General features: G+C 37.6%; 2 protein-coding genes across 2 annotated transcripts; one reads left to right on the top strand and one right to left on the bottom strand.

The window, feature by feature from the left end:
* Nucleotides 1-463: 463 nt before the first annotated feature.
* Nucleotides 464-4,291, top strand: LOC116292521 (fas apoptotic inhibitory molecule 1). The gene is made up of 3 exons (XM_031699861.2): nucleotides 464-989; nucleotides 1,883-1,932; nucleotides 2,743-4,291. Exons 1-3 carry the CDS (start codon nucleotides 656-658, stop codon nucleotides 2,890-2,892), a joined length of 534 nt encoding a protein of 177 aa, XP_031555721.2. The 5' UTR covers nucleotides 464-655; the 3' UTR covers nucleotides 2,893-4,291.
* Nucleotides 4,292-4,639: 348 nt separating this feature from the next.
* Nucleotides 4,640-12,301, bottom strand: LOC116292520 (phytanoyl-CoA dioxygenase domain-containing protein 1). Its single transcript, XM_031699860.2, has 11 exons — nucleotides 12,253-12,301; nucleotides 12,034-12,174; nucleotides 10,704-10,779; nucleotides 9,692-9,739; nucleotides 8,748-8,803; nucleotides 8,138-8,200; nucleotides 7,605-7,626; nucleotides 7,168-7,293; nucleotides 6,351-6,470; nucleotides 5,428-5,551; nucleotides 4,640-4,986 (listed from the first exon to the last, which is right to left on the bottom strand). Exons 1-11 carry the CDS (start codon nucleotides 12,289-12,291, stop codon nucleotides 4,950-4,952), a joined length of 852 nt encoding a protein of 283 aa, XP_031555720.2. The 5' UTR covers nucleotides 12,292-12,301; the 3' UTR covers nucleotides 4,640-4,949.
* Between the last annotated feature and the right edge of the window lie 143 nt (nucleotides 12,302-12,444).

Here is a 12,444-nt window from a genome sequence, read left to right as displayed (position 1 = left end):
TCATGGTTAAGATCAGTTGTTGCTTGATATCAAAGAAAGACGCTCTTTCATACACTCATATATCATTTCCTCGGTTTATAAATATTCAGGGTCTGGATATATATATGTTCAAAGACAGGTCTTATTTCAGTTTTAGTTTGGGAGGCATGTCTCGGGGATACGGGTCACGATAATTTAATCCAAGTCCAAGGGGAGGGTTAGGGAAATTTCATTCCTATTGCTAGGGAGGGTCACATTATTTTCGACGCTCGACTTCAACGTGACTCACCAGGCGCGTGACTACAATCACGCTTGTATGATAATGAAAAATTGCCAAACATTGGCCCTTTTCTTTTGTTATCCCTGTTTTTAGGTCCCACCACAGGCAACCCAAGCCAGTTCCTCTGATTTGACGTCATTCAAAATTCCACGATCACTAAGTACACGCTGACCAATAGCAATAAAGTTTGACTCGACGACGGAAACGACAACAGAGATCAACTTCTTGCCTTGTATCTTTCATGTATTCATCGCCTGCTAAAAATACTCCTCATAAAAATCCCTAATTGGTCGGCAATTCCTTTTATTTCCAAAGAAACAAGTGACAATTTTAATCATACGTACAGGAAAGAGAGATATAGAACAAGAGAGATAGAGCAAGAGAGAGAGAAAAAAAATGAGCGATTTGGTTGCAACTTTGCAAGTTGCTTTGGCGGATCGCGTCCACGAAGTTCGCTTTGAACACGGGACAACAACAGGACGAAGAGTGATTCTTGTCGACAATCAAGAAGTGTTGAAGAAACCCTGGATGTTCAGGCTGGTAGGACGAGAATCATTTAACGTTGGAAGCAAAAAAGCGACTATACATATTGAAGCTGTGAGTGGCTTTCAATATGAATACACTTTGGAAGTAGATGGAAAGTCGCTGAAAAAGTTTGTGGAAAATAGAAAAAAAACTGCTAAAGTTTGGACACTTTTATTAGATGGAGAGGAAACTCGCATTGTCTTGGGTAAGAGCTATGGTTATAACTTGTATCTTTTGATAAGAATAAAGGATAAGTTATTGAAAACATAATCTTTAGATTATAACCTTATTTAAGCTTTTGAGTTAAAATGCAAGCTGTTTCTAGAAGCTGTGAAACTTGAATATTTTAAAACCAATATCTAGAAAGAAAAGCATAAAAAGCAGTTAAAATAAGGTTAAATAAAAATATCAATAACAAGACAAACCAATATAAAAAATAAGTATATGCTGTGCATGTGTAAATCTTTCATTCTTAAATACAGGTGTGTGTATATTGACATAAATTAAAATATATTATTGCTATTTATAACGTGTTAGGCACCGTTATTACTCAAGAATTAATATGGCAGATTCAAAGGATTTTCTGTTATTGCTTTATTCTTTTAGCTAATATGAATATTATTTATTGTAATTATCACTTCTAGTGACAATTGCAATTTGTGAAAGTCTGATCCTCCTAACGATACTCCTAGCTTATAAGACATTTCATTTATTATTGTCAGTCAATACAGCAAATATTGATTAAACATGCAATTTACATTATGTAAAAATTAGCAGACGACCAGTTTGGGATCCATGGAATTACCGTAGCACCAGTACGGTTGGTTTGGCTTTAACTGCAGTACTTTTTACCTTCAGAACCATTTTCCAATCTCATAGAAAATATATATAACAAAATTGAATAATTGAGCATTAATCTGATGCCATCCCAGATCAGGGCAAGCGCTGTTTCAGGTTCCAATAAAATGCAGAGGCGTTTTTTTTTCGTGGATATAGAAAAGCCAAAGAACCTGAAAGGAATGGAATACCTGTCAATCAAGTTGTACGCATGATGCCAAAGTCCATCTATTAAATTGCTATTAATTTTTTTTTTCACAGAAAAGGATACAATGGAAGTATGGGTGAATGGAAGTGTTGTGGAAACTGCTGTAAGTATGTTCTTACGATACATTAACATAAGATACATTGTTCAGTTGTTTCTGTGTAGTTCCAGAACTTATCCATACCCCCCATGGAGCGATTTTTTTAAAGGCCCCCCCCCTGGAAATTTCAATTTTCTTCCATACATACTGTAATTTTGTTATTTCTCTGACCCCAAGACCCCTTGGAAATTCCTAGTTTCTCTGTAGGGGGTAGGGGTGGGTATGGATAATTGCTGAAACACACAATAATTATTGCTGTATTTCCTCTATTTAGCCTCCAGTCTCTAATAAGCCCCCATGCCTAATGAATATTGTGGTCTTTTTCCCTTAGCAGGCCTTTCAAAGTCATTAACCTTGACATTTGAGATTATGAATAAAAGTTATTATGACTTTCCAAAGATTAGGAAAATCTATTAAGTCCCCAGCCTCTAATAAGCCTCCCCCTTCTAATAAGCCCCCCAGTCCAAAACCACTGAAACAGAATAAGCCCCAGGGAAGCTTTATAGAAGGAATACCATAAATGACAATTATTATCATACCATACTACTGTGGTAATGATAAAAGAGTAAATTATACACCGTGAAAAGATGACGTTTCGAACGCTAGTTCTTTGTTGGAGTAAAAGAGAAAGCGGTGGTAAAAAGGAGTGTTTATATAATGAGAATAAGACAAAAGAAACCAATGAGAACAAGGTGGGCAAGGAAATGTAAACAAACATTCATACTACTGTAGGCAAATGGTACATTTATATGAAACATTCAACAAAACCTTCTCCAATCCTTTTTGAAATAACCCTGTATTGCTTTTTTTCAACAGGGAGAATTTGTAGATGATGGTACAGAAACTCACTTTTCATTGGGCAGACACAACTGCTGTGTTAAAGCAGTCACCACAGGCAAAAAACGTGATGGCATATTGCATTGTCTTCTTATTGACGATAATGAAATTCCAGAAACAAGTGAATAATGTTTGTCGTTTCTTCGGTGTTACCAAACAGTTTCATGCTGATTTTTGTTTTGTTTAAGTTTGGTTTGCAAGTTTTAGAATATTTATGAAAAGTTATTGAGTTAGTGTTAAGATGTCCATACTATCTACATGTACAGTTTGAAGTTCTCAGTTGCTCAAGGTTAGCCTGGATTTTGTGTAGAATATTCACATTTTTCAGTGAAGGTTCGTGGAATTTTAATGTTACCGGGATTTTCCATATTCTGCAAACTCAGACATTTCAACAGCTTATTGTGAAATTGGTTTATCACTGCTGCCAGTCAAGAACATAAACGGTACCCACTGATTATTTTTGATTGATGGCAGCGAAAAACCAAATTTTAGCAATATGCAGCTGGCAGGTACCTAGTTTGCAGAATATGGAAAGCCGCAGTAAAGTTGTGCATTCTTTACATTACCATTGGTATTTGTGAATATGAAGACATAAAATGAGGCTAACCCTGAGTAAATGAGTCTGTGATCGAGGAACACAGCAGTATCGTTATTTACTATTCTTTCCGAGGATACAAAGACTCAGGATTCAAAACAATAACTGATTTAAAACTTGAATTCTGGTTGGATTATTCCATATAATGAACACCATAATTCAATCAGGATTCGAGTTTTGAATCAGTTATTATTTGAATCCTGGGTCTTTAATAAATTTCAATATTTGAATAATGAAACCTTTAATGGAACCTAGGAGAGTAAGTTTGAGCCGTTTTGACCGTACATGGTTTTTACCATTTTCCTTCTGGAAACAATTAACTTGAAACCAAAAGTAAGAATTCCACCTTTACATTAATAGTTTTTGTGATGGGAAATATATAATTTACCATTAGGAAAATTATAAATGTTTTAAAATTATTATTACCTGTGTTTGTGACATTCAGTATTGCTAGAAAGCAAGGTGTAAGAGCAAATATGTCTGCAGGCAACATATCACATTGATTTCATAATATATAAGAAAAATAATGAAGTTAAAGTCAACTTTGTTTCAAAATAATTTAAAATAATAGCTAGTTCAAATTTTCAAATTAAGAGCAAAGATTGTCCTTGAGTATGAAAAAAATTAAGGTGTGATTTCATTCTTTTATATTAGTTATTACCCACGTTATGATAATATAAATAGCAGCTTTTAAAGTGCCAATATTTCACTATAATTGATAACAAAAAGTGCTAAATGAAAGATTTTATTTTACCAAATGAATATTCTCCAAAGAATTCAAAGAAAGTCTCACTTTTTTCATAGGTTGAATGTCAATTGATTCACACATTTAAAAAAAGACTGTAAATATGTTTTGACTAGCATATTATCATGTGTTTGAGTGCACAGTGCTAATACTGTCATCTGAAATAAAGATTCTGATTCAGAAGTGAATTCTGGTTTAATGAACATTGAATCTAATTCTGTGCCAGCACTAAAATATGACCAATGAGATCTATCAAAAAACCCTTACCAGATGTCTGGAAAAACCCTACCAGATACAAATAGAAACAGGTGTGTATCAAAATATCCAAAGAAATGTCTGGAAAACCCTACCAGATGTATGGAAACTGGTGTGTATTAAAACATCCAAAGAAATGTCTGGAAAGACCGTACCAGATGTATAGAAACTGGTGTGTATTAAAACATCCAAAGAAATGTCTGGAAAAACCGTACCAGATGTATAGAAACTGGTGTGTATTAAAACATCCAAAGAAATGTCTGGAAAAACCATACCAGATGTACCCTACTTGTGAGTATTTTTATTCAAGCATTTGTTGAGCCCAGCAATTGGGTGAGGAAGCTAAACTACATTTATTTGAAAATGTATATGCTGGAATATGTTTACAACTGTATGCCAAGTTTAAAACAATTCTGATTAAAAATACTTCATTTGCCTCCGAACATCCTTTAAAAATTAATTTCCTGTTGATCTAGGTAGACTGATTGACTACTTGATTGATTAATTTAAGATTATCTATATATTACTATCATTAAGTTTTTCTCTTATTGATAGTTCTCATGCTGTCTCATAAGAGTAATTAAAGATTGACTAGTAGAGTGGAGGAAAGGGGCCTGTTGGCTGTAACCTAGAGAACAGTTTGTAAGAAAAGAATAATTAATACAAGTCAAGATCAAGGGCTTGGTCCATGAGGTCACTCCTTGACTGACCTCATGTTCCATTCATTCAGTATCATGACCCCCCTCCCTTTGAGCTCATATTACATTCATTCAGTATCTGGACCCCCTTTGACCTCATGTTCCATTCATTCAGTATCTGGACCCCCTTTCACCTCATGTTCCATTCATTCAGTATCTGGAACAATGATTAAGAACTTGGTATCCTACAAGCCAGTTCAATAAACCTTTTCTGAATTTGCTTGAATGACCATGAAAAATTGCACCAAGTTTAATACAATACAGTAATGAGTACATCACGTCCAATCTCGACATGGCACCATTGTTTCATGGTCACACTCAAGTCAATTTGGGAAAGACTATTTTATTCAATGATGAAATAATTTACTAACCAATTCTGCTCGTCCCACTTTGCATTTCCATCGACGATGTGAAAAGTGTAAGCATGTCTTGACTTGGATGATTTGTTAGGAAGACTTCTGTGCAATACAGCTCCATGGATCAACACTAAAGAACCTACAAAGCAAACACTAAATGTCAGACTATAAGGGGTGGGGTTGGGATTACTATCTGCTGGGCGCTGATCATAGATGATGTTAGATATTTCTTTGAAACATTGATGGTTGAAAAAGAGAAATGATTTCGTATATCTATAGGGATGAGAGGACTTTGGGAGAGTTATTTAAATGAGGAGTAGAGTGAGATCAGAGTGAGATCAAAGTGGTCTTTACACGAGATAAAGTTTATCGAGTAAATACATAGTTAATTACATCCTTTATATTAGTATACAAATATGCAAATGACAGTACAAGTATTACCTACAGCCTGTGAGTTAGCCAAGCCATGCTTTGACTTAGATCAGCCCAGAGGTTGTCTCAGGGTTCTATCTGTGAGTTAGCCACGCCCTGAATTAGATAAGCCCTAAGGTTGTTTCAGGGTTCTATCTGAGTTGCCCGTGCCCTGACTTAGATAATCCCTAAGGTTGTTCTGTGAGTTTGCTGTGCCCTGACTTAGATCAGCCAAGAGGTTGTTTCAGGGTTCTATCTGAGTTGGCCGCGCCCTGACTTAGATAATCCCTAAGGTTGTTCTGTGAGTTTGCTGTGCCCTGACTTAGATCAGCCAAGAGGTTGTTTCAGATTTGGATTTGTGAGCTAGTCATGCCCTGACTTAGATCAGCCCAGAGGTTGTTTTAGGGTTTGATCTGTGAGTCACATGTGATCAACTAAGAGATTGTTTCAGAAGGATGCAGCTGAAAGTGATTTAATGTCTACATGGCTATACACATCCCACAATTCGACCAACTTCTTCAACTCACCCTTTTTGGTACAAGCAGGAATGAAATCTTTCTCTTCAAACTCTTCATCTGGTCCAATATGCATGACTACATGGTCCGTAGCATCAGGGGTTCTTATCAGTCGGCGGCGTATTTCTGAGACTAATAAAAAGGAAACAATCAATGATGAAACCTAATGAAAAAATTAAAAAATTCTGTAAGAGGGAACTATTCCTACCAAACAAATGTTATGATTTTTAAGGATTCCCTTTTACAGAATTTTTTTTTGTCAACTAGAAGATTAGGATACATAGTTTGAGCATCCCGGTTTTAAAAAAATTCACTGTTTGGTTTGTCAGTTATGATTTTACAAATGAACATTTTTGATGGCATAAGAAGGGTCTTGATGTTGACATAGCAACGTCTTACGTCATTTTTTCATGTTCACTGTGATCTTTGGTTTATTGCAGGGGCGGATCCAGGATTTTGTTCAGGGAGGGGTGCTGCGCACAAATTTAACCCAGGGAGGGGTGCACCCCTACAGTATTGGCTATCTTTGAAGTAGGGGCACAAAGTGGAATCAGGAAGGAGTGCGCACCCCCTGCACCCCTCCCCTGGATCTGCCACTTTATTATTGTCTTTGGCTTTCCTGGTTTACTTGCTGTCATGTTATAGCCCTATAATGTCTTTAGTTCATAATTGAGAGAGTATGTCCGGGCCGTAATCATTGTCCGACTTTATTCGAAGTGCACCCTCCCTGTAAAAGTTCTGGTTACGGCCCTGTATGTCAAGGCACAAAACACTTTCCAGCCTCCTTATACTAGAGGTCAGATAATTTTATAAAAACATTTTTCATTACCTTTGTGACTTCCAGGTATGAACCACAAGCACCCGTTTTCCAAAGTACAATCCTCTAGAGGAATCCAGATACCCAATGCACTAGGAGGATGTGTGTATAGATATGTTGAATCCCTGTGAGGAAAAACTGGGGGGGGGGGGGGGGGGGGGGAGAAAAAACAAAATTAGTGGAAATATTGGTTGGCAGAACACAAAGAAGGCAACCAACCATAGCAGCATGGTTCTCAACACTTCTCCAGTGTTCTGCTAATTCCCAAGGGCTTTATAAACTACACACAGCACAGTTTTATTACTTTCTTTAAAAAAAATAAAAACAAAAATAACTTTGATTAGGAATGATGCATTATAAAGTGTGCGCATGTGCTGTGTGACATGCATGCTACCAATCAATCAGAACATATCTGGCCTCACTGACTTCTGGGATTTTTTCCTACTTACCTTCCCCTCCTATTCCTGGTTGCTAAAAAAAAGAACAAAACATGAATGGAAAAATACAAAAGGGAAAAATGATCAGCGCAGCGGTGAGAGCGCTCTCCGCTCACCAACGTGACCACGTTTTGAGTCCCGCCATGCTCGGTGTTATATGCTAGTAGAGTTACTTGTTGGTTCTCTCCTGTGCTTTGAGGGTTTTTTTCTCCGGGTTCTCCGATTTTCCTCCGGGTTCTCCGATTTTCCTCCCACACTGTAAAAATCAACTTTTAAATTCCAATTGGAATCCAGTGGAAGAAGAGCCACTCTGTGGAATCCATGCACTGTTAATAATTTTACATTATTTATAAACTAGAATCTGAGTGGATTGTCATTTCGATGTGCTATGGTTTGAAGGTTTGTACTGTGGTACTCCATCCATGGAGGGGGGTCATAAGTGGGAGGACAATTTTGTTAGCCTGAGGATGAGCTTATAATCGAGCGGAATGGGTGGGGAGCTTATAATTGAAGTTCTATGGGCTGGTATGATATACCGTATGTACCTTGAAAATATACATGCTCTGTGGCACTATTGGGTTCTTCAATCCTAGTGACTTTCCAATAGCCTACAGAAGACAAAACAAAATAATTGTTAATTAATGAACAAATAATGAAGAAACAGAAAATACGCGTGCATGCTGTGTGCTGTCATAAAGCACGCGGGGGTCGGCAGAACACGAGAGAAGTGTTAGGAGAAGCACGACGTGTAGCGGAGTGCTTCTTGAAACTTCTCGAGTGTTCTGCCAACCCCCAAGTGCTTTATTACTGCACACAGCACAGCAAGCAAGTTTTTTATTTCTTTTATAAAATACAAATTACAATAATAGATAGGAATGATGCAACGGAAAGTGCGCGCGCGTGCAATGTGCTCTCATAAAGCATGCGGCCCAAACCAATCAGAATGCGACATTCATAACAGTTATTTTATAATTAAAAATGGAAAATGGGAAGAGATAAATAGAAACACCCCCCCAGCCAATCAGAATGCAAGATTTATAACTGTATTTTATAAAGGATATACTGTATTTACTCTGATAAATGCAGGCCCCAAATACGACGAGATAGTGATGGAGACTCATTAAAAAACTTAATATCAAATTACATATTTATTACCTGAATTCTCTTGTCAAATGTAATTTTTTTGAAAACAGGATTTTGGCTATGCAGTGCTGTAAAGACAGAAAAATAGAAACGAAAATGAATCTTTATTCAACTCTCAACTCACAGACCAACAGTCTCAAATATAGATTCTTGAGGATCCAAGGACATGAGATAAATAATAATATTATAAGAAGATCCAAATACCAGTCTGTCTGATGAGATCATTTTCAAATAGCCAAATAAACTATCAGAAATGACCTCTGGGCTGATCTAAGTCAGGACAAGGCCAACTCAAAGATCGAACCCTGAAACAACCTCTGGGCTGATCAAAGTCAGGACATGGCTAATTCACAGATAGAACCCTGAAACAACCTCTGGGCTGATCTAAGTCAGGGCAAGGTTAACTCACAGATTGAGCCATGAAACAACCTCAGGGCTGATCTAAGTCAGGGCATGGCTAACTCACAGATCAAACCCTAAAACAACCTCAGGGCTGATCTAAGTCAGGGCATGGCTAACTCACAGATCGAACCCTAAAACAACCTCTGGGCTGATCTAAGTCAGGGCACGGCTAACTCACAGATCGAACTCTAAAACAACCTCTGGGCTGATCTAAGTCAGGGCACAGCTAACTCACAGATCAAACCCTGAAACAACCCCTGGGCTGATCTAAGTCAGGGCAAGGTTAACTCACAGATTGAGCCATGAAACAACCTCAGGGCTGATCTAAGTCAGGGCATGGCTAACTCACAGATCAAACCCTAAAACAACCTCTGGGCTGATCTAAGTCAGGGCACAGCTAACTCACAGATCAAACCCTGAAACAACCCCTGGGCTGATCTAAGTCAGGGCATGACTAATTTACAGATTGAACCATCAAGCAACTTCTACAGTAATACAACTAAATAAAGTAACACAGTCAAAATAATTTAAAATAGAGATTTTTCTTGGTTTACCATGGCCAACTTTGTTGATAGCCAAATGTCTGTCTCTCAGTAATTTGCCTGCAAATGAAAAAGAAGATTATTTTATTTGATAAATAATGTCAGCCCTTTGAGCCTCTTATTTTTCTTTCCTGAACAAGAGGAAAATAAGCTCTGGGTATGAGATTGGCAAAAACCATTGCCGTCTTACAGGACCCAATTTATAGGGTGGGGTTGTCCAGCACCCTTCACCAATGGAAGTAAACTCTTGAACTTTGTCCTCAAATATCTCCGAAACTCAAGTCAAATCACATAAATGAACCTATTGTCTGTTTGAATGTTTACTAAAATATAAATAAATGACATTATTGTTTGCATATAGGTTTAGTCACTCTTATGGACCAGGGGCATAGGCAGGGGGCAATGGGACCGCCCCCCCCCCCTTCTTGAGGCAAAATAATGACCAGCTTTTTAGAATTTATAATATGAGAATTTTTAATTTAAAAAAAATGTAAAATGAAATGTCTGGTTTATTTTCTTTGCTTTGGCATTTTGATGGCACTAAACAAATTGGAGGGTTTTTAAATTTGGACCTCCCCCTTTGGAAAATTACGGCTATGTCCCTGTGGACACTGAGAGGCATAGATGATCTAATTAGGTCACTAAGAGAGGTCGGGAAGGGGATGTTTACTATTACCCGCCATCTAAATCAATAAAATTAGGTCCCTATTTTGAACCATTGTTGACCTTACCCCTAAAATCTTAGCCTCCTCACCAGCCTTTTTTCATCAGTCTGCTATCTTATGGACTGATGTGAAAAATGGCTGCTGCATGAAGAGGCTCTTAGACTGTTTGACCAGTCTCACTTGCTCACTGCATATTTCATTTCTCCACAGGCAGCCCATCAAAAGATATAATAAGCAATGACAATTCCATTACTTTATGAATACATAATAATAATAATAATAATAATAATAATAATAATAATAATAATAATAACTTGTAAAATAAAGTCCCTTGAATACAAGAATAATTATTCACATACCACTGTTATCAAATGCACCTTCTTCAAAAAATGCTCTTATTTTGTCTCCACTTGTTAAAAAATAGTCATCTCCAACCTAACACCACCAAAATCACACCAGTTAGGGTTATACATAAGAGGTGTGAGGGGGAACTTTCCACCAAGCAAAATGAGGCCTGACAGAGTTTTAATCTCTAGCGGAGGACAATACACCATTTTTGAATTACAAATTACAGGTAGTAGCTTTGTGTACAGGTTAACGAAGTGTTTCATAGGTTTCCGAGCACACAAGTGAGAGTTTGAATTTTTTCGAGGATTTTGGTTCTCCTCACTTAAGCAAAACAATTTCAATGGCAGGCAAGATTTGAACCTGGCAGCCTTGATTTTTCCCTACTAGCAGAGTCTCTGTTCTCTTTCTCTCCCTTCTTTCAGGTGGGGAGGAAGGAGACTCTGCCGATGTAGAGCGTTTCCTTTGATACACCGCTGTCCACGATCGTGGACAAACAAAACTGTTTTTTAACTGATTACATCTAGTGCGCATGAGCAAATGTAACACACTGTGGTGCCAAGTATTGTTTGACGAGAGCGGCTGTCAAAATCATGACAGCATTGCTAAATTATGCCATGCATGCGTGACAGAAATAACGTCCTACATAGGCAGAGTCTATTTTCCTCTCTCAACCAGAACAAAAGGCAAATAGGCTCTGCTAGCAGGGAACCTTGATTTGCACCAAATGATATTACAATGTCTATCCCAACCCTAAACCTAACCACTCGGCCATGGCTTCATTTGTGCATACCTTAAAATATTTATTATAGTATAATATTGCTATGGTTACGACAAGTCTACTAGCCGAATGAATTTGCATATCAAAATTTGAACTTGGATAGAGTTCCCCTAGAAATTCCTGTACATGAAGTTACGCACAAATTACATCTGTGTTCCTTGATTACAGACGCATTTACTCAGGTTTATAGCTTTAAATCAGTGTCAAAATATTCACAAATATTAACAACGATAAAGTGAAGAATGCATATTCTAATGGTATGACCTACACTGCAACTCATCAATATTCTGCAAAAAATCGAGGCTAACCTTGAGCAACAGAGAACTCGAAACTGGAGTATTCAACCTAAATATGGAAGTAAGCATCTGAATGCCCAACACTGAAAACTACTGCCTATCACCGGCTGTGTTCGACAGCCTTCCCCTCCCCTCCGGTGCACTCGGGGAGGTATTGGTGCACGATGAATGAGTAAAAATACACGTGACAACATTTTATCTTACGTAAGTCTCGTTTTCATATTTCAATACAAATGCAAATAAAAAAGACCATTTACTGTATCTAACCTGTTTGTCTCCTGTAGTGAAAACGCTTTTAGGGTTATCAGAGAGGTCCATGTTTTCAAGAATCTCGTACATCTCTTTTCTCAGACTTTCCACATCTTCTGTACAGAAGTCTTCGATCACCAAATACCCATCCTGCTCGAACTAAATGTACAGTTTGACATCAACAACCGAGCATTTTTATTTTCCCATGGATTTTGAGGAGGTAACGGAAATACAAACCTTTTCGAGTTGCTCGTGAGAGAGGCCATTTGCCGCCATCTTGGTTGTACTACAGGAAGCCCAATACTGCGATACAGTTAGTACCAGTAGGTCCCTGTAGAGTGGCCAAAAACGCAAAGGAGAGGGGAAGGGGGCAATTTAAAAATAAATGAAATTCCAGTACACCATAGATAAAAATGTGTTTAGTAAAAC

This window comes from Actinia tenebrosa, unplaced genomic scaffold (assembly GCF_029948245.1).
Source record: "Actinia tenebrosa isolate PJP-AT-01 unplaced genomic scaffold, QUT_ActTen_1.0 PGA_scaffold4__44_contigs__length_22323623, whole genome shotgun sequence".
Classification (NCBI taxonomy): domain Eukaryota; kingdom Metazoa; phylum Cnidaria; class Anthozoa; order Actiniaria; family Actiniidae; genus Actinia; species Actinia tenebrosa.
This window is presented reverse-complemented; position numbering and strand designations above follow the sequence as displayed.

Bases quoted from the DNA above. Each gene is read 5' to 3' on its own strand.
- LOC116292521 (XM_031699861.2), top strand. From the start codon at position 656: ATGAGCGATTTGGTTGCAACTTTGCAAGTTGCTTTGGCGGATCGCGTC. The intron at 990-1,882 runs GTAAGAGCTATG...TTTTTTTCACAG, and splicing joins GGAAACTCGCATTGTCTTGG to AAAAGGATACAATGGAAGTA. The intron at 1,933-2,742 runs GTAAGTATGTTC...TTTTTTCAACAG, and splicing joins GAAGTGTTGTGGAAACTGCT to GGAGAATTTGTAGATGATGG.
- LOC116292520 (XM_031699860.2), bottom strand. From the start codon at position 12,291: ATGGCGGCAAATGGCCTCTCTCACGAGCAACTCGAAAAG. The intron at 10,780-12,033 runs GTTAGATACAGT...TGGTGGTGTTAG, and splicing joins TCACTACAGGAGACAAACAG to GTTGGAGATGACTATTTTTT. The intron at 4,987-5,427 runs GTTAGTAAATTA...ACTGTTCTCTAG, and splicing joins AAGTGGGACGAGCAGAATTG to GTTACAGCCAACAGGCCCCT.